The following is a 25971-nucleotide window of genomic DNA, read 5'->3' on the forward strand; positions in this document are numbered from 1 at the left end:
TTCCGCATTTCATAATGTACGAGTAAGCAGTAGGCAAAATATAATATAATATTATTTTAATACCACGACTGCCGAGTGAATCCAAAAAAGTGCCTTATAATTTATAAACTTATGACCGTTAGACAGATGGATAATGCATATACGTACACGTAAATATAGTGCGTTTACTGCAGTGTATCTATGTATGTGTGTGGACATGCTGGCGCGTATTTTTAAAAACAAGGTCATGGAAAATAGGAATAATCGATTCCATCGCACACGCTTTTACGTGCACGCATCCCCCATCATTTCCTCGTCGCCGAGTTCAACGATTCGGCAGTGGTGGCTTTTATTGCACGTATTTTTTTTTCTGTTACGTGTCCGCGTGGCGTGGCGCCGCTGTTGGCAGCAAAAGCCGTTTTAGAGTTTAGTTTCGCGACCACGTCCGGTCATTAAACAATTCGTTTCCGCGCGCGCACATCGCGGTCCGACCTTATTGTTTTATATAAAATATATTGATTGATGTGTTTTGTAATATCAAATAAACACAATATATATTATAATGGCTAATTAAATGTCTGTGTGCATCACGATCATGGCCAGCGCCTCGGAAATCTAACGTCCATGAGACCACCACGACCACGGTCTTTTTGACGTATATATATTGGAAATAGCAATTGTATTGACGATCCTCGTTCAAGTGAGTATATAAAATGTATATATGGCAGTTTGTTGGGTAACTTTATTTTTAATAGTAGGGGCAGACTATTTCAATATTACATGCATAATTGTATATATACATATATACTAGTATATATTTTTGCGCGTATTTTAAAATGTCGTTTTCAGTTATCTGTAGTTATCATAAACTCATAAATAGGAAAATTGAACATTATCTAATATTGTAATCATTACAATTTTGTCTTAACATTTTAACTTTTTATTTAGCTTTACAATAAAAAAAAAAAAATTAACATTTAATTTCGTAGTCCTCGGATTACCTAGCTATTGGATTGTTTTGAAGTAATGACTGACCGATTAATAATATCGGTAACTAACATTTAATAAATATATTTTTTTTTATTATACTCTCGTACATTACGTCATTACTAAATTAAATATTTAGATACAACACTGTTTGAGTATTACAAATATTCAAATCTATAATTTTAGATTTAATATTAGTGTTTATTTTAGTAAATATTATAAGTCCGTTCTGTTGTTTGTATAGATTTGATCTTCTAATTTTAAATGTGTAGTATTAAAAATGGTTAAATATAGTGTATATTGTATATAACATATACAGTCGAGTCGCGATAACTCGAAGTTGAAGAGAGATAAAAATTCGCTGTGAGATATGTATTATTCGAAATATCTAACTCGAATTTATATTAATTTTTATTTCTAGGAGAATAAAAATTTGAGTTGTCAAGTTTTTCGAGTTATCGTGACTTGACTATATATTATATATTATATGTATATCTTTTTCATATAATACGTCAATTCGTCATCAATACTAAACAATTATTTTTTGACTAGGTATAAATTGCTGCCCACTTAAAATAAAATGTTCGACCAGTTTTATGTATATTTACCATATATTTATAAGAGATTTTTTCCAGATTCTTTAGAGAAGTGTTTCTCAACCGGAGGATCACGATTGATTTGACTGGGGGTCGCATAGGTCAAAAATAATAAAACGACGATTTATAAAATTACCTTTTTATTCAAAATTTGGCATTCCCGACGATATGATACAAATTTATACAGAGTATTAATATAAATAGGGAGGAAGGTCGCAATATGATTGACCATATTTTATACCTTTTTTAGTGGTCACGAGACTAAAAAGGTTGAGAAACGATGCTTTATAGAGCAGCAGACCTTATTAAAATTTTAGAAAGGGCCAAATGTAATTTTTGAAAATTACTTACGGGCCACATACATTTTTAATCATAATAATTAAAAAAGTGGGTAAGTGGATATCGCTCTGCTGTATAGTAGAGATGGAGAGTAGGTCACTGGTCACTATAATGGATATCGCAGGGCCGGCTCAAGGTATAAGCGAGCTAGGCACATGCCTAGAGTGGCACTTTAGCTGGAGCGGCATTTTCAAAATTAACTCATACATTTTTTTTTATTTCTATTGGTATTATATAAGAAAAATATTTAAAAAAATTTATTTGTGAAAACTAACTTACCTATAAAATAAAATAATATTGTTTAAAGTTATTACCTTACAGCTGTGTCTAATGTAAATCAAATCCGAATTGCAGCTAATATGAACTATTTAATAACGCGTTTGTCGCAACGCGTTCCGAAAATCGCAAGTATGACCATTGTAATTACGTCCGATGCGTAAAAAGCGTACGAAAAATTAGACTTGCTACGAATATTTTCAGTGCTCAATAAATGAAAAAAATTAATTCACTTATTACCCATTTTAGTTTACTTAGCTACTGCATTCCATTCTTTATCCTTTCCCTATATTTAAGATGCCATTTATTCTATAAAAAAAAACTCTTTGTTTTAGACCTCTAATATCAACAACTCCATGATGATATAGGTAATAAAATAAAATATAATACTTAGTAATTATTATATAGGTATCTAATAATTATGACTAAATAATAGTTATAAATACATATAATATATTTATAACGTTCGTACAGCCAAAAATTATTTGTTTTCAAACTAAAATTGTCCGGCAAGTACGGCCAATACGATATCTACTCAATTGAGTATATGAATCACGAGACAAACTTATTTATAACCCAAAACAAAGTTTTAAAATTAATTTTTTCAACCAGATTTTAGACACTGTTATCCAATCAATCATTAGAGATTTTCACAACTTACTGAACACAGCAAAAATGAAAAATATTTTAAAAAGCATAAGTATTTAATTATTATGAATTCCTATTTCCTAAAATCCAAATATGTGTGACTAATGAATTTACAATCAATTATTATATAACTATACAAATATGAAATAAAAATAAAAAAAAATAAAAAATTTCTTTTAGGTATAGTCACATAAAAAAATAGGGGGGAGTGGAGGGGCTAAGTTAAAATGAGAAAACAAATTTTTTTTTTTAGAGGCAGCAAAATTTGATTTTGCATTGGGCACTATTTTTGCATGAGCCGGCCCAGAATACGTTAATTTTGAAAGCAATAACGGGTACCATTGTATACGAAAAACGATTCTGAACTGAGATGATTTGTCAGTTAATGATAATTAGTTGGATATATTATATTAATACCTATATTTAAATTGTAATATATCGTTATTTTACGCGATTTCGTAAAAATTAAATTTCATACGCTCATAAAATGTTTTCTATATTGACGCTGGAATTTTTTTTTTTACAGTTACTTGAAGGAAAACTTATGGATAACCTTGTATTAGATTTTTGAACCTTAAGTATAGATCACAAAAATTTTATGAATTTTCAACTTCAAAATTCCTTGCAAATTCTCGCGATTTTGATATATTTTGTAAACATTTAAACTTTAAATGCATATAAACAAAAATGTAACTAACGATTATTGATTTTTTTTACTAAGATAAGTGCAACTTATAATAAACCTTGTATTAAATTTTAAAGATTTTTTGGAAAGCCAAATTTATTTTATCGGCATTTCAAGAAAAAAAACTTACAAAAGTCGAAAATTTCAATTGTCTAAAAATAGCTTAAAAAAGGTCAAAATATTTTGAATTTAATCGTAAATAGATGACCATAATATAAACATTTGGTGAAAATTTTAAGTATTTTCAATGATTCGTTTTTGAGTTACAGCTAAATCAAAAAATCGATTTTGTCAAAAATTGGTTATGCGTAGAAATTCTCGTTTTTCCGTTATTTTTTCAGGGTTTTTCCCGACGTTTTTGAAAACTACTAGAAATTTTGACCGCCCAAAGTACCAACTAGATGAATTTTCCTTTTCAAAGAGAGGCTGAAGTCAAAAATCGAAGTATTATTACTACTCCAAAACGCAATGACAGACAAAAAAAAAAAAAATTAAAAAAAACACACATTTTTGTGAAGTCAATGCATTCATCATTCCGTTCAGAATCTAAAAGATAAAATAAAAATGTATACATAAAAATAATACTCGCAATTTAGTGAAATGCATTATCGAATATAAATAATTACATAACCTGCTGTATGATCATAAAACGTAAATGTAATTTAAATTTTCAAGAAAAAATAACACAATTTTTAATATCTGACTTGAATGTGTCATGTGTGTATTAAAAGATAATGTGATAATGTATAATAGAATAATACTTAATCTATCTATCTACGCATTGTATATTGTTCCGTGGGTTGTAAATTCAAAACGTATTATTGTCAAAAAAACTGATTTTTTGGGAGATACGATTTTCTGTATCCCTTTCTATAATCGATATAAGTTAATTTAAGTCAAACAAATGTAATGTATAATAAGTTATATCGATTTTTTAAAACAAAAAATTCTATTTTTTTTTTTTTTTTATATATAATTTCTATATTTTTGGCATTTCAAAATGTACAATTATCCAAAGTGTACTATTTCCATTAATTCAATACGTTTTGGACTTTTTTTTTATTCTCTTGCACTTACCTACAACAGGGGCAATTGTACCTACGTTTCGGCATAACATAAAAAAGTATGTTTTGGTATAATTTTCAATTCACAATTTTGTTTTGATATAGTTCAGTGGCGTAGCCAGGATTATTTTTCTTTTGTAAAATACAATTTAAGATTTTTGTTGCAATTTTCATAAGCCATTAAAAATTAAAATAATTTTTAAATTTTTTTAATATTTTGAGGGAAGGACTGCAGCTTCCTCAGTCGACCCTCCGGAAACGTCACTGATATAGTTAATGATTGGTGCTTATTTATTTTACATGAGTAAAAGAACGTTTTGCATAAAACTGAAAAAGTAAGGTTTGATTTTTTTAAATACCATTTTTGTGTACAGAAAAAGTCAAAAGATTCATTTTGGACTAAACAGTAATTTAAAAAACGAATTTGACTGACATTTTTTCTTTAAAACTATGTATAACTCGGATTTTGTAAACTTGGCAAAAATACGTTTAGATTTCCATTTCTTAAATATTTTCTCGTAAAAAATAAAAAATTTGGACGAAATTATGTAATATATATATTATGTATTTCCATATCGACCATATCTCTTTGCATTATACATAGCCTTTGGCACCCAGGATTAATCGACTTTGTGTCGTATGTACCTACGTTGGTAGGTATACTAAACATTGCAATATGCATTAATATGTTTTTATGTGATACAATTAAGTTCACATTTTTGAATTTTTATTATTGTATAAAATTATAATAATATAGGTACACGAATTACCTTAAAATTACAAATAAAAAAATATTATTTATTTTTAATTTATTATAATAATGGTCGGAAGTCTATAATAATGATATGCTAAATATTCGTGAAGCCATATTCCATATTAATAAATTATAATTTATAATATAATTGAATAAAGCAATTTATTTTCCCTTAAGGGTATTTATAATAATACTGTTATTTATTTAATCGTTTTATTGTGGGTCCTGGCAATCCTATATACAGTTTTAAATTATGATATAGTATATATTGCAGATTATAGGTACAGGTAACTTACCCTATTTTTACAATATTAATATATTAATGCCTACCAGTTACCAATTATAACTAATAATCATTTAATTATTAAATAAAATGTTTATTAATAATTAGTTGAATATATTTAAAAACTCCCTTTGTTATACAGTAGGTTTCTAATAGCTATAAGTGTCTAGCCATTGTGCCATAGCTTGATCATTCTTATGTAGTTATGTGTTAAATAATTTAACTTAAATATCGTTGTATAATAATAATATACCTACCAAAAACGATTCTGAGCGAAGGAAACGGATGGATTACCATTGATCAAATTGTAAAGGGACGCAGGGGAACGGAACTCCTTTCAAATTTTTTTTTATATATTGAAAGATCCCCTTCTAATTATTATTAGAACGAGGTGATGAAACGTTTTACTTCATAAAAAAATTATTGTAATTTTGTAATTTTTATTTCATAAAGTTTCACTTATAACCTATTATATTACAATTTAATTTATGGATTTATTTTTATTATAGTTTATAATTGATAACACAGAAAAAGCATGGACTTATTATATTATATAGTAGTTACAATTTGTCTTAGTCAATAGTCTGTGGTAAAAAGTTTTTTCAGAACTATTAGTTTAAAGATAAATACATTCAGTTACTTAAAAATTTTGGAGTAATAGATCAAAATAATAAACCTGACAAATATAATATTCATTATGGTGTTAGTGCCGTCTAGACGTCCTGCAGTGATTTATAAAAACGTTTCAAGTTGATGAAAAAAAGTCCACAATAATACGCGACTTTCAAGAATTTAAAAATAATAAAAATAAGCTTTATATACAGGATCTGCACCCTCTATTAAACGCAATTAAGATAATTGCAATATCATCAGGTGAGTATGAACGTGCTTTTAGTTCTATGCACAATTTAATAGTTACCAAGTTAGGTTCTATTTATATTTCTTCCTTAATGATTATAAATTGTGTTGGACTTCTAGTTAAAAAAATTTAAACCAGAATCGTATGTATTTTCTTGGATATGCAGAGGGGAAGAGATTTGTTGAAGAAGAATGTTGTCCTAAAAGAAAAATTGCTGAAGTAGGTAATAAATCACAATTACCAACAGTCATAAACATTAATTTAGTTTTTTTTAATGAATTACCTTATTATAATTAGTTAGAAATGTTAATAAAGTTAACCATTAATTTTGAATGAGAAGTAAAATAATATTTATTGTAATTTTTGGTAAATTTTACTTGTAATAGCTAGTGTACTATAGATTCTAACAACTACCTATTGTTGAAAGTGGATGTCTAAGGGTGTGGGGGCAAAGCACCCACAAGCTAGGCTGACATTAATCATTGTAAGGAACACTATTTTTTTTTAAGTGGGAGTCTTCTTTCTTTTATTTTTTCCAAATAGAGCACTGATGATTAGCAACTATTATTATTAACAATTGATTATGTAACTCTATAATATAAATTATATTTATACTATTATAGTGTAGTGTTTTATTAGTATTACATTAGGTTGAGCAAATTGTTTGCTAAAAATATTGCATAATATAACAAGCATATACAAATTACAAGTCAATCCCAATATATCCTAGAATGGTGTGAATAATAAATTCTATGTATAAGCTTAGCTTCTAGATTTTAGCTTAGGCAGCGTTGCGAAAGTATTGTGGAAGTATTGTGTAAGCGGTAATTCACTCATTAACGCACTGACCGAATCGTTAGGTCTAGAGATTTAAAATTTTGTACAGAGGTTCCTTAAGCAATGCAGGGGCGCACTAACAAAGTATTTTTCAAAATTCGACTTCTAAGGGGGTAAAAACTATTTTCAATCGTTTAATAATGTTTGTTATTTCTTCTAAGCGGTTGCTAGGATACTAAAAATAGTAAAAATATGTCTAATTACTACTTTTTTTTTTACTTTTTTTAAATTAATTTTATTATAATATGTACTATCTCCTATTTAAACTCCTTACAGCCCTTTTTTAGTATTAAAAAATAGCCTATGTTCTTTCTCAGTGTCTAAACTATGTATCAAATTTCATTTAAATCGATTCAGTAGTTTCGGAACCTATTCAATACAAACAATCAATTATTTAAATCTTTCCTCTTTATAATATTAATATAGATATAAATATTATAGATATAAAAGATGCTATTTATAAATTCAATCAGTGGAAAACTTTAAAATAATTATATGAAATAAGTCAAATATTTAAAATCAGTAAGTAAATATACACATCTATTATACATTTATAGCTATAGATAATAATACAAATAAAGGTTATAATGGCATATTATATTTTAAGTTTAATATAATTTATTTGGTGATTGGAAGTACAGATAATTTCTCCTATTGTTTGAAGAATAGAATAACCATTCAACGCATACTTAGAAAATATAGTTATAATAAATATTAAATCTGAATAAAATGTATAGTTTGTAAAGTAGAAATAATATTTTTTATTTCAAGTTATTTATTTTTTGTATTAAAATAAATTAACAATATATATAGTGTACATGTTATCACGAAATGGTATAAGATGAGATAATTAAACATAAGTGTATATAAATTTAATAGGACGTGACTACGTGAGTGGGTAAACCGTTCAATAACTGCCCTTCGTGTTTTCAATTACTTGTATTTTGTCTAAAACGATTTTTTCCGATTATTTTTAAACCATTTTATTTACTTGTTTTTTGTTATAGTCTATATAGATTCCTATATGTTATCGTAAAATATACGTCTAATGATTACCTGTATATACTGTAATAATTATAACAATTTATTATTATAACTATTATAGTTTACTAATACTCGTAGATAAAATCCTTGAAGAAATGTATCTATATGTACTACATATGGGGTCGTCAAAACGCCAACTATAATAATCCATATTATTTCCTTACGTCCTGCTGACGCACGTTTTATTTTAACAACTTACACGTGTCCTTTCTTTAAAAAGCACTATTTACTGAAGTAAGTATATCATGTTACTTCTTTTATCATTGAAAATGGATAAATACATTAATATTTAATAATTTAATTTAATTTTTATATAAAAATGTAGTATATGTTAATTATACGTTAATAATACGTTATTTAAATGTTATAAATACATTAAACGTTTGTTTGTGTCATATATTAACTAAGTGTTACGTAAATATAACGTATAATTTTCGGTTTCACGCTATATACTCTTATGTAGTCGTTACTTTTATTGTCACAAGGACTAATTGCATTAACCGACTTTGCTCAAGGTGCAAATTAGTATTCTTAAGAAAATTGTACATCACGATAAAAACCAAAGAGATACGAATGTATTCTTATTTCACTGCTTAATTTTCAGGAGACAGAAGATGAATAGGTTGTATATACTTAAATAAAAAAATTCGAGAAAAGACGAAAAGTGGTCTTAATCGACTAAAAATTGTGTTGCGATCCACTTGTTTTTAGCCCATACTGACCAACGACTAATGGCGTTTACTATACGTAAACCTATGTCCTTTGAAAAATTATTGTAAATAATTATACACAATAAAGTTCGATGTATAATTTAAAATCAATATAATTGTTTTGATAATTAAATTATAAGTATAAGATAATATATTGTACTATAAATTTATAAAGTAAAGATAATTATGGCAATCAATAATAATACTAAGTTACAAGTATCTAAAGTTTGTTGTTAAAAGCTTAAACTTAAATTTACTTACTTTATGTTTAAATCGTTTACAGATTAATGGATAGAAACGTTTATTATTGTTTGACTTGCATATCAAAACGCTAAAAAACGTTGTCTTATGTTTGTTATTTTAGGCGAACTTGGTCGCTGTTAATTGGTATGTCCTCAAACAATGAACCTACTTGGAGAATATGCAGAAAAGCAGTGTGGATGTTAATACAAAATGTTAATAACTTAGCCGATGCCGAAGCTTTACTAAACCAACAAGAGAATGACCTTCATATTGCAAGCGGCAAATGTTTCATTTTATTACTGGTCAATAAATTTTGGAATTCCTTATCATTATTACAGTATTTAAAAAAAATAGTAATGATTACCAAAATATGATTGTTACTATCAACATTTTTGGTTGCACCCGTGAAAACAATAGGTTTGGTTAAAAATTAAAATTACAAGTTCTATTTGATAAAATGATAAACTAAGTTTTATAGCAGTCACGGCTAACTTAAGCTATAAAATCTATTTTCTATATAGTATAGATAGATATAACAAATATAGTGAATACCAAACATATATTTATCATAGCTATTTGTTTTTATGGACCATATGTATATATCTATATTTATATGCTTCGTCGTATATACCTACATTGTTTGATACAAATACTTAATTGGAAATTCAACAATATAGATATAGTCAAGTGTTTATTATATTTCAGTCTTCAGCTATTACAATAATATTATTGTGCATACAAATTATGTGATGCGTACATATATTAATAGTATATACCTCTAAAATATATAGATATTATATAATGCATACCTAATTAAATCATATTATTAATTATAAAATTTTGACTTTATTTCGAAAAAAAATGTTTGTAAGTGTAAAAACACATTTAATCCTTTTACTCCGAAATTTACATTTCAAATAACTAATAAAACAAATCTATGAAGCATACAATTAGTAAAAAATTTAAATGAGTTTAGAACCATACAGTTTTCCATTTTCATTATTTAATTAATTTCAGATCAAATTAATGAAATAATATTTTTGTTTTATTAATAATATTATACCACATTAAAAACAAAGAAAATTGTTAGAAATTAATAATTATGCGATTGAACGTCATAATATATTAATACTTTTAATGATATTATGTTTATACAATACAACTATATAAACAGTTTAAAGTCGTAGCCTTTGAATATGATTTTATGTGAGGGCATTTATATGCGTTTTATTGAAATGTAAATCGTCTTCCAAATGCACCTTATTAAGAATTTTAACTACATGCTATCGTTGTAGATTCATGAACTTGACGCACATCATTTCAAGTGTACAAATTAAAAATATCGTATAGTTTACCTATCTACCTACATCTCTCAATAGTCAATAGGTAGTATTTAAAAATTTGCATAAATTAAAGTTTCCGTAAGTAAATTTAAATAAAGATATAGGTTAATTTTTCTGACACCCTTAAACTTCTACAAGCGTGTATAAACCAATCAATATTTAACGCACTTATCATATATATTATTAACTATTCTAACAAACTTTCAATAAAAGTGTACAATATCCATTGTAGTTCATAACCATTAAAAATACAACATTTAATATAGCACGGTTTCTGAATTTTTTGTGTACGATTTAGTTCGATTATAGTCACAAAGAAATAGAACAATTATTATTCGCATTTCAAAACGCCATGTTTAATATGTTTTTTTATGTAAATGAAAGATTTCCTTTTAATAATACTTATAATACACCAATACACGATTGGAAAATGAATCCAAATTTGAAGAAATGTTCTTGATATAGTAAAAACAAACTTTATATTGTTTGAAACCTGATAAGTAAGTAATTGTTTTAATCAGTCAGCGAGAATCTAAATATTTAATTTTTAAACGAATTTTATATTATACATTGATATATACGCACGTTCACGCTGCTCGACGGACGTTCAATGTTTTTCTTTCGTTTCTCCTATATAACGATATGATATCTGGGTATCCCGCAGACGGCAATCCAAGCGCCGGAAAAGTCGCGACTGGAATCCGTGCAGGCCGAGTTCAAGCGGTTCGAGGCGCGGTGCGGCGCGATGTTGGACGGCGGCGGTTGGTTGGGGTTGGTCAGGCGGAAGCTGCAATTCTCGTCGGGCGCCGCCGCGGCGGGCGTCGACCACTACGACGGACAGATCGCGCTGGCCGACGTCACCCTGTGCATAGTCGGACTGATGATCGTCAAGGTCATGAACGGGTACAACGTGGGCCACATAGCTACCGCCAAGGGGGTCTACACGTTGCGGCGCGCCTGGAAAATGTATCAGCAGTGTTACGCCTCCGTGCTGGACGTCTACCGCGCCGTGTACGAACTGGACCCCGGTCAGCATGCTAACCACGGTTTTTTAACCACGATTATATACCTATACTGCGGTTATTTATAGATTGTATAGTATAGCATGATAATAACCGTGACTTCTTATACCTGTAATACCCATCGGAGGAACCTCATTCACGAAGTATTTGTTTTTACTTTGTTGTGTGTATCAGACGAGAACACTCCGCGGTGGCCGCCGGTTTTGAAACGCAGACAATCCTCGTCCGCCACCTCGTTGGCTTCGACGTCGAACGTAGGAAGTCGTATGTATCGCTCGGCTACCACATCGTTTGAAACGTTTCGTCAAGATAGGTACGCGTACACTAATACATTTGAATTATTCAACAGCCGATTGTCGTGAACCAGGCCAAAATTATGTATAAATAAAACAGTGTAGGTAGTTTTCTTAAATAATTAAGAATTCCTTAAATACTTCTCAGGATAATTTATATTGCCCGGTTCACGAAAACAGGAATCGTTCTCCATATACCTATTCTATATACTATGGTGTCTAAAAACTCGCCCGTTAATACACCTATGCGCTGTATATAGTGTTACTATCCACCACTATATAGATATACTAAATACTTACTATATTATGTAGTATCTAACTAAACTAACTCGTAGCGTCGTAAAAAAAAAAATAATTCGACACGTCGATTATAAATTTGATACAAAGATTATTTTTAAAGTAATCGTAATATTATTATGCTTGAGTGGAGCGTGTTAAATATTGTTGTTTTTCGTATAGTGTGTCAAACGGGATGTCTAAAGACGTGGTTAGATTGATGGCAGCGGTCAGTGTGGGATATGGCGCTTTTAATTTGATCTTATCATTAGTTTCACCTATGATGGTCCCTCTAATTGGAATGTTGGGTTTTCGTGGAAATCGCCAAACCGGTTTAGACGCTTTAACGTTCGCCAAAAATGGACCTGACGTACACGCACCGTTGGCATGGTAACTATAACGATGACATTATTACTACTTTTTTATTTTTAAATAAATAAAACGACTAGGTACCTTCTCGGGACGTTCAGCATACACACACACACGGTAATAGTTAGGTATCCCGTTGCTATTTGTTTTACAATGAAACGTGTGTGGTATATAAATACTTTTCATTTCTCCTTTAAGTACAGGAAATTTGATTTCATCTTCAATTCCGATGATAATTTCTGGTGACTAATTTGATATATAGTTAATAATACTTTTGAAAATCAAAAGTAGAAAAATCCCAGTACTATACCTTAGCCGCCCTTGCTATATATTATAAACAATTCCAAATATTTTTTTTTTTTATTGTAATTCAGTAAGAAACCTTCTATTAGTTCAACTAATCCAATTATAATTAGATTAATAAATATTAATAATTTAAATATAAGTAATACATAACATAAACAATATTCTTAGAAATAGTCGAAATATATCAACACGTTTCCTTCGCTCAGAACCTTTTTGCACGTACAATTTAACGTTCATTTCAAATTTAATACATTTCGTATTATCATAGTGACCTATAGACAATTGATCTTACAATTTATTATAAAATCAATGCTCCAACTCAATAAGATAGCATAGGTATTTGAACATACTATATATATATTATATACAACAGATCGAGATTCCAATAATAATACATTTCAATTTATGAAGATATACAATGATTTGTAAAACTTAAAATCAATTGATGCAGCCAAGGTACACCTATTGTAGTTGCCCATAACGTGATGCCTATATCTACGTTCTTTCTATTATATACATATATAAATAATGGTTTATAAAATCCAAATATAATCTTGATAAACATAGTCATATCTAAAAAAGTCATGCTCTCTTTTTAAAAGAGTTTTAGATTTAATTATTTAAAGTATAATAAAAAAAAAAAAAATTGAATATAAACTTAAAAAAGTATTCTGTCTAAGTATTAATTATGGTTACCATAAAGACTTGTTTGAACTGTTTGAAGGGTCCCAGAATTGACGATAACCCTGCAGGATGGCCCGTTTTTATATAAGCATATTATTTAGAAACCTAACCTACACTTATAATATTTTGTAACCAATCATATGTTAATCTATTCTTATTTTATCGGAAAATTATTTATTTATTTTTTATCTTGTTATTATACATATACATACAATATACATGCATCAATCTGTAAAAACGAATTAGAGCTCTGCGGTATTGCATCCTGAAATCTGTTTTAATTATATTCTTTAGTAATAAAATTTGTTGATTTTTATTAGTTGAATTTATTTTTTCTACTTTATTAAGCCATGTAATATTGAATAAAAATAATTTTTCCTAAATTTATAATGATGTTTGGGGAGAAAATAATTAAACACCGGAATACTAAATTCTGAATACGTCTCTATTGGTTATTTAAGCACCTCGATGATTGTGTAAGTATTTATTAGGTTGATCCTGTCGTGGTATCACATGATGGGAAACACAGATTACTTGTTTGACGGTCCCCAGTCTCGAGAAAATGAAACCTATGTCAAGGAATCAGAACAATTAGTTTGTAATCCACCCGAAGAATTCCAAAACTCGACATCTCTGCAATACTTTATCGGGCGATCGCTTTATCTCAAGGTTTGTAGATAAGTGTAAACTTAAACAAAAGTAAAGTTGTTGGCTTTAATTTTTCTTTCATGGATGTTCATAACTATATTTAATTAATTGACGTTTCAATAAACTTTGACTGTGTCAGTAAATTTATATACTCGTAGGGTGATTTAGAACGATCGATACGAGCATACGAAATTGGATCAACAGTTTTAGTTGATAATTCTTTTGTAAGTATGAAAACAATGTGTTTACATGAATTAGGATTCATGTATGCAATTAAATTGGATTGGATTGCTGCGTATAAAAAATTCGCAAGTGTAGCAGAAGTGTGGATGAAGCAGTATCATTATTTCATGGCTACAGGTAAAAACAATTCTTATCTCTCGTATTTTTTTTTTTAAATATAGTATTGTACATTTGTACCTAAAATATACGATCTTCAATGCAGTGATAAGAGATTTGTTTTAAATTACTGTTTTCAATATAGTATTTTTTTCATATTTTCAACAATTTATTTATGAAAATTTTTAATTTATTAAAAGTAGTCAGTAAAATAATCAATAGTATTTAAAATATGATTTTTAATTATAATATGTAATATTATGTGGTATAATTATCTGGTTTCGTTGGTTTCGTGGTGATATCCATTTAAAATTCAAATATGTATCTTAAAGGTGTTAATATGTTATACAATATCTGAGTATTTAGATTCCTTAGAAAATGGTTAATAGGGAAACTACTATTATTATGATATATTGTTGTGTTTTTGTTGTGTGATGTAGTTAAAAATTTAGAATATTTAGAAAATGCAATGCATATCGAAATGAACAACTAAGAGATATTTCCATTTATATTTTTCATTATATATTAATATATTATAAAAACTTTTAAATTTTCAAATCGATTTGCATAATGGGATGCAGTTTTGTGTTCTTCGTTTTTTGTTTTCTAATTTTTATAGTATAAAGGTGGGTTTAAAGAGTTGGCGTTCAAGTCAGGGAAACAAAGACAGTTGGTAAAATTCTAATCGGGGCTTTAAAGTTTTTAAATATTAAAGGATTTGTTCACAGCATATTTACTGAGAAAATAATAAATTCCCTTTGAGGAAAAAACAAAAAAGTATAGTTGATTTCTCGGTATATGCTATATTATAATTAAAAATATTTGGGTGCACTAATATTATAATCATTTTATGTTAATATTTTACGTAAAAATATAAATAAGCATTAAAATCCGTCATACTTCTTACAATTTTTTTCAAAACTAAATACTTTGTCTATAATATTTACGGTTCTAAAAATTTAGTATCTACGCCGGATGTGTATACGTGGTATGTTTTAGATATTTTACGAATAATTTGTTAAGGCTCGTAAAATTTTACTTTAATGAAGTTGAAATTCAACCAAAACTCGTAAAGTTTTCAAAGTTCTTAATTTGATAAAACATAAAATCTAAATGAATAATTTGAAAACTTGTACTACGTTTCCTGGAGTTGCGCGCCCTACTACCGTATACCCGTCTAAATAGTTAATACATTGTGTGGTGATAAAGTTATATAATGAACTGTTATAAATTCACGTTGAAAATAAAATTATTTTAAGCATTTAATTTAAGACTACCTATCTGTAACTATTATCGTAATCAAGCAGAGAGTCGAGGGTTATTATTGTAACGAAAAAAAGAGGTTTGATCAATTAAACAATACACGTTAAATTTGTAAATTTCATAAATTTAAATAGAAGTTATTCGAATTAAAATTATTAATTTTATCTGAAATTTTTATGTTATATAATACAATTGATTTCATAGTTTTAGAACGATGTGTGTATTTTATAATTTAATTTGTAAATCTTGTCACCTTTAGAAGTAGTAAAAGTAAACGCAGCTGAACAGTTTTATTATGGTACAAAATTAAATCTAGTTAGTACCTATACTGTTAGTAGAATAAAATTTTTTAAGTAAGCAAATGCCTAATAATTTTTAAAAATAAATTAGGAAAAAACCAAAAAAAAAAAAAAAAATAGGAGAATACAAGATTTCATTCAAAATAAATTTTTGGATAAAATCGATTTCGTTGTTTTGTTTTGATTAAAAAATGAATAACTGTAGAAACTTGCAAATTTGATAACCGATAGGTTTTATTTACCCTATTTGCGTGGTTGGTAGGTACAGAAATTACAGCAGAATCAATGTTCTCCGCTTCAGGCGCAGATCCAGGGGCGGTAAGGGCGATCCCCCCACTATAGTCTGGTGAATTGTCTGTTTTCAGTAACAAAATGAATATCGTAAAACCTTCCTTAACCGGCTACAGCTCTAAATAGTATACATTTTTTTTCGTAAATGGAAACATTTTTACTACTTATTTTTAAATATGGGATACTCATAAGACTAAAGTCTAAAAATCGGACACTTTTATGACTAAAATTAAATGTTTAATGAAATTTAATATTAATAACTTTTATCGTAGTTATTGTCTAAGCATATATTACATTATTATAATGTACATTTTACACATTATTATTCTATTATAATTTATCTTATCCTTCGTAAGAAATGGCTGTCTAATTCAGTAACTTACTTTGTTTTAAATAATAATACATACAAGTTTATTTATACAAACAAATAAAATAAATAATACGACATGAACGTATCATTATTTTATTGATATACTTTGATATTATTCATTTTTTAATTTATAACGGATAAAATGTCAGCGACCGAAAGTGTCAGATATTAAGAGGTTTCGTTATACATGAAAAATGAAAACGCATTATCTTGTAGCGATTGTATTTCAGTTATGTCCATTTTTATTGGTCACTATCAAAATGCTAATCTTATTGAATACTTGTTTAATACAATAAAGTATTCTATTTATTTAAGTTAAGTTATTATTAAAATGAATTCATTTGTAAAAATATAAATTTAGTTTACGATCCAATAAACATACGATCGCTGTAACCGCCGATCATAAACGTGTGTGGTTGCTGTTTTATTTGAAAAATCAAAAAAAACGAAACAATTTTGTTGAATTTGTTCTATGATTATTTTTTTATGTACAAAATGTTTTATATTTTATCATTCATTATTACATAATTAAACCATTTATTTTACTAATCTAGAACTGTACTGACTAAGTGACAAATTAGAATTTGAATAATAGTATTTATACGTATTTTTATCAGACTTTGGCTAAAATTTTATCCAAGGTGTCCAATTTGGACAATTACATGAATCTCTCCTACATAGAAAAAATATTATTGCTATAGATTGTTTCCTATGGGTATGGGTGGATCTGATGCATAGAAAAATTTGACTGGGTAATCTCTGTAACTACTGATATGATCTCGACAAACTTTACATCGATGGATCAGTGTTGATCCCCTAATTGGCATAAGCTATACCGTGAAATAAGATTATACTCGTGGCGCCATCTGTCTAATTTTTACCAGAGATATAGAAAATCATATACATTATACGAAAATTTTTCATTTAAAAGTTAAAGTCTGTGCAGTGTGCTGTATTGTTGTTTACATTTATTCATATTTTTTCGGGGGAATCAGATACAACAGCTTGTATAATGTATACATAATATCATATTGATATTGTTCTAAAATCTAATGTACCATAATGTAACAAAATCGTAAGAACTAATAAAAATGAGTCACGTGTGTGTATATAATATAAATGTTATAGTGTGCGCAGGCGCAGCGGGTGATACGACTACGGCTGAGCTTATGAGACGGCGGGCTAATGAGGTGGTCAACGGCTACAGGTTGGACGCGTATCGGGGAACAATGTGCAGCTTCATGGAGAGCAAAGATAAGAAGGTGGCCGAAGCACTGCGGTGGACGGCAGCGGCCTCGAGCGAAGACAGCGTCGACTACAAACACAGCCACCTCCACTGCGACGGTCAGCGTTACTGCCGTTTGATCGCTTACGAGGTGCTTTATGTCAAGTACGGCGTGGCCAAGTGGCCGGTAGACGCACTGCACGCCGTCTTGTCGGGTAAGCACATCGTTTTTCATCTACTGCAATTTAATATATGTTATGACTTATAATTTTCCACCGCTACGCCACATCCGAACGAATACACATTATGTGGATATCAGTACTTTTAATATGACGTATACTCAATACAGATATTATTTAACATATTTTTGTAAGATTATTATTTTATATTATTCTGCAGGGGAGTTGCATTCTAGTCGTAATAGCAGTAATTCTCAAGCTTATTTAAAGTGACGATTTCCCAAATTAGATTTTTTATTTCTTTGTATATACTTAAAAGTTAAAAGTATTACTGTTTTTAAACATATTATAAGTTATATTATCATATTGTGTAGGCAATCCTTAATAATTGCGAGTAGTTGGCCACCACTGTGTCGAGAATGATAATAATTCTTATATCTCTATAATCGTAATATAAGTGTACATCATATGGGAATGTGGGATACAATTATATAGTTATTGGCAATACCGTATTGGTATAAACTGCCCGAGTTGTGCAATATGCAATTAATACTTAAGATGAAATAGGATACCTGGATACAGGTCTTGTAAGATATCAACTGTATATACGTCCTTAAGTATTCGATCATCGGATTCGAATAATGAATAGATTATAGATTTATTCAGTAAGTCAGTGGTCGTTATGGTAGTGCTAACTGCTATCGTTATTTAAAAAAAAACTTTCGAGGATAATAAATATAATCTGTATTTAGTTAAATAATGCATTTGTTAACTAATGATACTGAGGAATACAATAGATAAAATACACACCATTAATAAATATCAAACGATTCGAACGTAAAATAAATTATACATAAAAACTGAATCTTACGAATACTAACTTGTAAAACAAAAAACAATCAAGTACTTGTTATAATTTATCCTTGATATGATATTTTAATTTAATTATAAAAATTACAAAATTACTTTTTTTTTTTAACTTTTATACTTCAATTGTTAAAATATAAAGTAAAATGCGAAGCTAACATTTATTTTAATAAACATGTGTTTTTACTATTTAAGTGTAATGTTTACTTCAAAATAAAACTTGATAATAAAGTAGGTACACACTATTTACCAATACACTTTAATACTTTTTAATCTAAGTAATTTTACAACGCGTTTAAGCACTTTACTTATTTGATCGACTTTCAAAGCTATATGAAGCGCTTTTGGCTTTTCTGTGATAAATGATGATTAATTACAGTTCAATATGAGGCTATTATTTATTGAGTTGGGTCATTAATCATGATTTGTAATTAATTTTTGGTTTTTCTATTTACCTCAATATTAAATTAAAACGAACATGTTGATATGCAGAGACTCATAAACTGAAAATGTATTTGATCATTTTTAATTATTCATAAATTATTAACAAACATCACAATGCTAGTTGGTGGCGGTGACTGGTGACACGTTTTTAAAACTTCATTGTTAATTAACACAATGTTTACGCTCTTTCAGAATCCCGCAGTAAAGTATATATTCTTGAAAATTTTAGGCATGTGAGACCCCAATTAAAAGTTAAACAGAAGTGTTATAAAAACATTGAATCGCAGAAATTAATCAAAATTGGTTGAATAGAATTAGCTAACTATATGAATAATATCGTTAGATAAAAATTAAAACTAAAAACTGTCAATTTCAAATGTATGTTATTACTATATTGACGTTTAAAATCCATGTTTATGAATATATCATGATCTAAAAATTGATGAAAGTTGTAAGTTGAATTCTTATCTACACGTTTCTTATTACAATTTAAGATTTTCGCCTCTTTAAAAAGTAGCGTTCATAGTTTTTGATATTATTCAATACATTTTAAAAACTAAATTATTTACTATACTCGTATAGTAATTTTATTTTAGTATAAAAATATTAAAATTAATTTGTCAAATAAAAAATGTGTAAAATTATTATTATTTGTCATACGTATACTTAATGTTAATCCCGACGGTGCAAGATCGTGTACTCGCAGTCTGAAATTTTCGAAGTGACTCACGGCACGACTTTAGCATCCATTATTCAGCTAGTTCAATGTCTGCAGTATAGTTCTTTTCTTAATTTTAAATTAATTTAAATGAATATATTTTGAGCAAGAAGAAAAATCTGAAATTTTATACTTGCCTACATAATATCATGTTTACATACGTGGTATTGTACCTACGTATGGAATTTGTAGGATTAGTGAATATTGTATTATTTGTTAGGTATTATAATTTATTTTTATTTTTATTGTCAGATTGCCAAGAAGCTGAAGACGACGACAACACGATGTGGTACACAAAACAACTGCTGGCGGTCGTCTGTCGGAGAGTTTTGGGTTTCGGCAACGACCACCGTCAATCTCTAATTGACATTGTCGAAAATATGGACAGGAATCAGCGACGTGATCATTTATACGTATACGGAATTTATGAACTGACCACCGAGCAGTTAAGACACACCGAAGTAAGCATAGTTTTATTAATTATAAAAGAACATTTTAATCTTCATACATAGGTTATATTTTTATTAATTGTAAGTTTGTAACTAGGAGATTTTTATCCCTATTATATATTTAAAAAATCTACCTAAAATTGTATCTATATTTAATATTGTACCTATAGAAATTTAAATATATTATATTATGAATTTTTATTTTGCTTTTATTGTTTTTTATTCATTCTGTTTTATTTGCATGTTAATGCTTTTTTAATATATATTTAATTGTATAGAACTACAATTTACAAACGCTATTATTATAACAGTTTCGTTTCCGTAATTTATTACTATATAAAAAACAAGATCTTAATCTACGATTGTCCACTACTGATAAATCATTAACTTTAGAATATTTTGTCATTGTAAGTACAATTCATAGAAAATGGCTTAATGTATGTATTTATTTTTTGAAACCAACACTCTATAATATATTTTTAAATTATATAGATACCTACATCCATTTAATTTTTTTTGCGATTAAATCATTTTGTTTATTAAATATCATATGATGTATGAAAATTTAAGATTACATGAATATTTTTGATATTTTTGAATAATTATTAATTTTATAGACAATACAATATCGAATAATTTTTAGGTTTTAAATTTGATCGCCAGTTGTATACCTAATAATAAACGTATAGATTATTCTTACTATCCTACAATATTAAATTATATTATTATAAAATTTTAGTAATAAAAATAAATCAAAGTTTTAAAATGTAGGTACATATACTAGTACTTATATATACTACATTACTCGACTATTTGTAAATTATATTTTAATCCAAATTATCCATTTATGCGTGGGTTTGAACAGACTTGATCATTGTGTGGGCTTGTAATTTATGTACATTATTTTGTTTTTGTTTTACTATTTTATTCTAGTTTAGTTTTTTTTTATTCTTTTCTACTATTATTTTTATCTTAGATAATGAAAAATAATTTTCTAAGTATAATAGTCAACACCCAACAAGTAAAAAGTATAACAAAACTTTCTTAAATTTCAATAATTATTCTTATTACTATGCAATTATATCTCATCAAAGAAAATACGATCTTAGGGAAAAAAATATGATTAAAATGCGTCGTTTATATAAAAATGAAACATAATTGGAAAAAAAATTAGATACAAAATAATATGGTAAAAAATAATATTATAATGTCAATTTGTGTAACCTGTCATATGATAACTATTATAACTATAAAGACTATAGGTATATCTGTTCTAAAAACTAAACTCATTCTTTTTTTTAAAACAGACTATAGATGAGGGCAAACGAACAGTCCAAAAACTCAAGGATATAAAACGAAATTACCATTTTCAGTACTTCTATGAAATGCGATGTGTCTCATTGCAAGCGTACGTACAAAAATTAAACGTCAGATGACGATCAGAGGCTGGAACAACTACTACAGGATGGATTGTGAAATTAAAATGTTTTCGCGAACTTATTGTTGTTAATCATTAATCAGATTTTTATTACTCAAGCACATACATATTATTATTGTTTTCATCGAAACCATATACTAAAATGCAATATTAGAAACGTATTTTGTTATATTAAATGGACGAAATAGGGCTATAGAAACTAAGCCGTCCATAAAATAGGTATAGAAAATTGGTATCTTGTATCGAGTAAGAATAACAATAAGTGATTACAGTAAGTATCTATTATCTTTATAAACAATATTAAATAAAGTAATTAGTAAATAACAAAAAAATACATTTGATTATTTATAACTATAAATGGATTTATAGGTTAATATTTAAATGTATAATAATTAAGTAATAGTATTTCGAAACAATGTGATGGTTTTTACAATACATGCATGTAGGGTAAAATATTATTGAATTTATTTAGTCAATTTAAAATTGTGTCAAGTCATTAAGTCAACATTAAGTACTATTACTTTATAGTTATTTTATGAAAATTGTTCTTAGTTGATATTTTTTATAAGAAATATTAATGTTGCTATAAGGTTTAAATTATAAATGGAAAAGCATATAAAATATTTAACTATCAACTGGGATTTTAAACAGTATTTTTTTTTTTAATTTTCTGATTTTAATCAAAACAATTTCGGTAAAAATCATACGAGTTTCTATATCTCCCATCTTGTTGACAAGAAATGTTATTGTTTTGATACCATAACATTTTCTATAATTTAACATTATTTTTTCCTTATACATTTCTGTAAACTGTAATATTTCTATAACACAAAATCTTATTTTATTTCATAAGCTTAAATATGTCCTATTTTAGATAAAATATATGTAATTTTATACCAGATTATCGACTTCCAAACTAAATTTTGATATTAGAATTGTTATAACATTGTTAATTGTTATATATTTTAGAATTGTTTTAATATATTACTTACTATATTAGTGTAATAACAAATGAGGAGAGTAATTTACTCACATTAAAAATATTTTCATACAATTTATTTATTTTAATCCATTTTTTAAATTGATTTATTAAAATATAATGTGATAAAATAATAGACAATTACAATTTTAAAATGATCATAACTTGCTTTTAAATTAAAATATTAAAAACAAATTCTACTGGGGGGCTGGGACTCGATCTAATGTTCAAAATGACATATAGTATAAAATTATTACCAAATCAGAATAATTATTTGTAAAATTGTCTTTGTTATATTATATTATATAATATAATAAATATTTTATTACTTATTTAGGTCCTAGAAATTAGAATATTAAGTATACGAGTATATCAGATACAAGTGTTATTATATAAAGATACTTTTAGCAACTATTATTATTTGAGTGAGTAAGTACTTAATAATCACCTATACATTTTCGATTAGTTCATTAAATTACCATTTGGTTTTGTTCGTAGCTACAATAATAATATTATTATTTATAATTCGAATAGGTACACCCAACACCGCCATCTAATTACACAAGTATTTCTATTTTTCTTTAATTAGTTATTATTTGTATTAAATATTTTAAATTATTTAAATAAACAGCATGTTTAGTATTATATAAATTTTTGTAAAATAAAATTATTTTATGGTAGTAAGCTATACGTAGCTTTATATAAAGCTTTGGATGGCATGTGTTTGTAATTTGTGTAACAGGGTAACGATGATTAATTAGGAAAAATACAAACGGGCGCATCAAGTTTTACCTCAAACAACCCTCGTCATTTGTTACAAGTTTTCAGTCATTTTCAACAGCCTCTTGGTGGTGTTTCGAAATTCTAGTAACTATTCAGTACTCTCTCGAAAAAGAAAAATATACTCTTGTAAGTATTTCAATGAAAAGAAGTATTATTTTTACAATTACTAAAACATATTCAATATACTTGAGTTATTTCGATTATTATTTTATTTTTTTAATCATTCAAAATACTCAACTTGTCGTTCAACTGTCAGTCGAGGTAGTACGAGTATAATAAATTTCCAATGAATCGTGAAATCCTGCGAATACTATTGGCTAATTCATTAAAACAATAATTAAATTATCGTCACATCATGTAACTACTCATGTCAAATAATAATACGAGTAAATTAATCCTATTAGGTTTTTAATTTACAGGTATTTAAGTTGGTATACAGAATAAAATAATTTTTGAGTGTTCAACTACAGTTTTCTATAAAACGGTCGACATATTTTAAATTATGTAATAGAAAGTATTGTAGGTAATTTATAATATAATGTTTATACTTTATTTTGTCTACTATATGTCTATATAGCTATGATGTATAGTTTTTAATAATTGTATAGTGTATACATATAATGTATAAATGTATTTAATAGTTATATTGTTGTATTTATTATATAGTGAGAATTGATAATACATAAATCATGATGCATGTTATTATTATTTATTATAATATGATCATGAGTACTATAATAAAATATTATGTAAATATAAAATAGATACCTTGAAAGACGAAACTAAATTATAATAATAATATATTTTTGATCAGTATATTAGACGATATTTTTTGAACAGATTTCGTTCACATTTTAAAATAGTTACTAAAATCATTTATTTAGCAATATTTAATATTGAACTGGCTACTGAGCACAAGACTTGTGTAATATTGTTTGCTACTGCGTATATGAAATGATCAGTAATATATTATAAATACATCATTCACCTTCAAACTTCAAAGGTCTTTTTGTAAACGCCGTTTTCAATTAACGTTTGGAAATCCGTGAACACGTAAAATAACACGTGAAACGTTTACGCCAATTATATACCCTTATATACTACACAATATAATGTTAGGTATATATTATATTGTATGTATAGACCATCAGAGCTAGTTATATAATATAAATAGTATAATATTAATTACTGTCTAGACGTACCAATTTTTCCGCCATTTAACAAAAATTCCATTCGATATCTAATATTATTTTTACTGTACATTTGAAGTTATAATGATATATTTTATCCAACGATTTTTTTTTCGATACATTTGACTTTTATATTCAAAAACACTTAAATAAAATATTATACGTCGTTTTATACTAAACGGATGTTAACGAAAATTTGTAATCAGCTTTATCGAGTTATTACGTGCTATATCAGCACAACACCTCCAATTCAAAACATATTAGCTAGGTAGCCTTGTGGTGATGTGTAACTGTGTAAGTAATGATTTCTTATATTATTCAAAATAAATAATCTATATCTACCCATCAAGTTATTATTAGTATTTACTATTTTGTCTTCAGGATGTTGAACAAATTAAAGGATTTTAATTTGTCGGATTGGCCGTACATATATGACTAAATGCATAAGATATAGGTATATACTATATAATATATACTACTATATTATAAATTATAATACATTTATAATAGTATATAAATATTATGCAATATATGTGGGGGGGCATTTAGAGGTAGAGAGGGTAGGATTAGGCCTCGGCGGTAACATTTTAAAAGTAGACAATTTTGGACACTTACATAACAAAAAAAATAATTTTGATTATTAATGTAAATTAATAATTTTTATATCATTATAATAACTTTACACAATTTTATTATATGTGGTAAATGATATGATTTAAAATGTAAAAACTAAATCTAAGATTCCTTTAATAAGTTATAGCAATTTAAAAATACCGTTACTTTGAAGTACTGACAGGGTCACCGATTTTTTTTATAAATATTTTAAGTTAAAATGTTAAAAAAATAACGATTTTTCCTCAAACGCTATAAACTGCTGTTTTAATTTAAAAAA

At 27.2% G+C, this 25971-nt stretch overlaps 1 protein-coding gene across 1 annotated transcript; it reads left to right on the forward strand.

Moving 5' to 3' along the window:
* The first annotated feature begins 428 nt into the window (after positions 1-428).
* On the forward strand, positions 429-24402 carry LOC113554605 (tetratricopeptide repeat protein 39C-like). The gene is made up of 11 exons (XM_026958521.1): positions 429-679; positions 9426-9606; positions 11312-11675; positions 11844-11982; positions 12422-12628; positions 14089-14266; positions 14404-14605; positions 17936-18247; positions 20493-20701; positions 21997-22398; positions 23444-24402. Exons 2-10 carry the CDS (start codon positions 9451-9453, stop codon positions 22123-22125), a joined length of 1896 nt encoding a protein of 631 aa, XP_026814322.1. The 5' UTR covers positions 429-679; positions 9426-9450; the 3' UTR covers positions 22126-22398; positions 23444-24402.
* Positions 24403-25971: the final 1569 nt, after the last annotated feature.

The sequence above is a fragment of the Rhopalosiphum maidis genome, chromosome 2, assembly GCF_003676215.2.
Source record: "Rhopalosiphum maidis isolate BTI-1 chromosome 2, ASM367621v3, whole genome shotgun sequence".
Lineage (NCBI taxonomy): Eukaryota > Metazoa > Arthropoda > Insecta > Hemiptera > Aphididae > Rhopalosiphum > Rhopalosiphum maidis.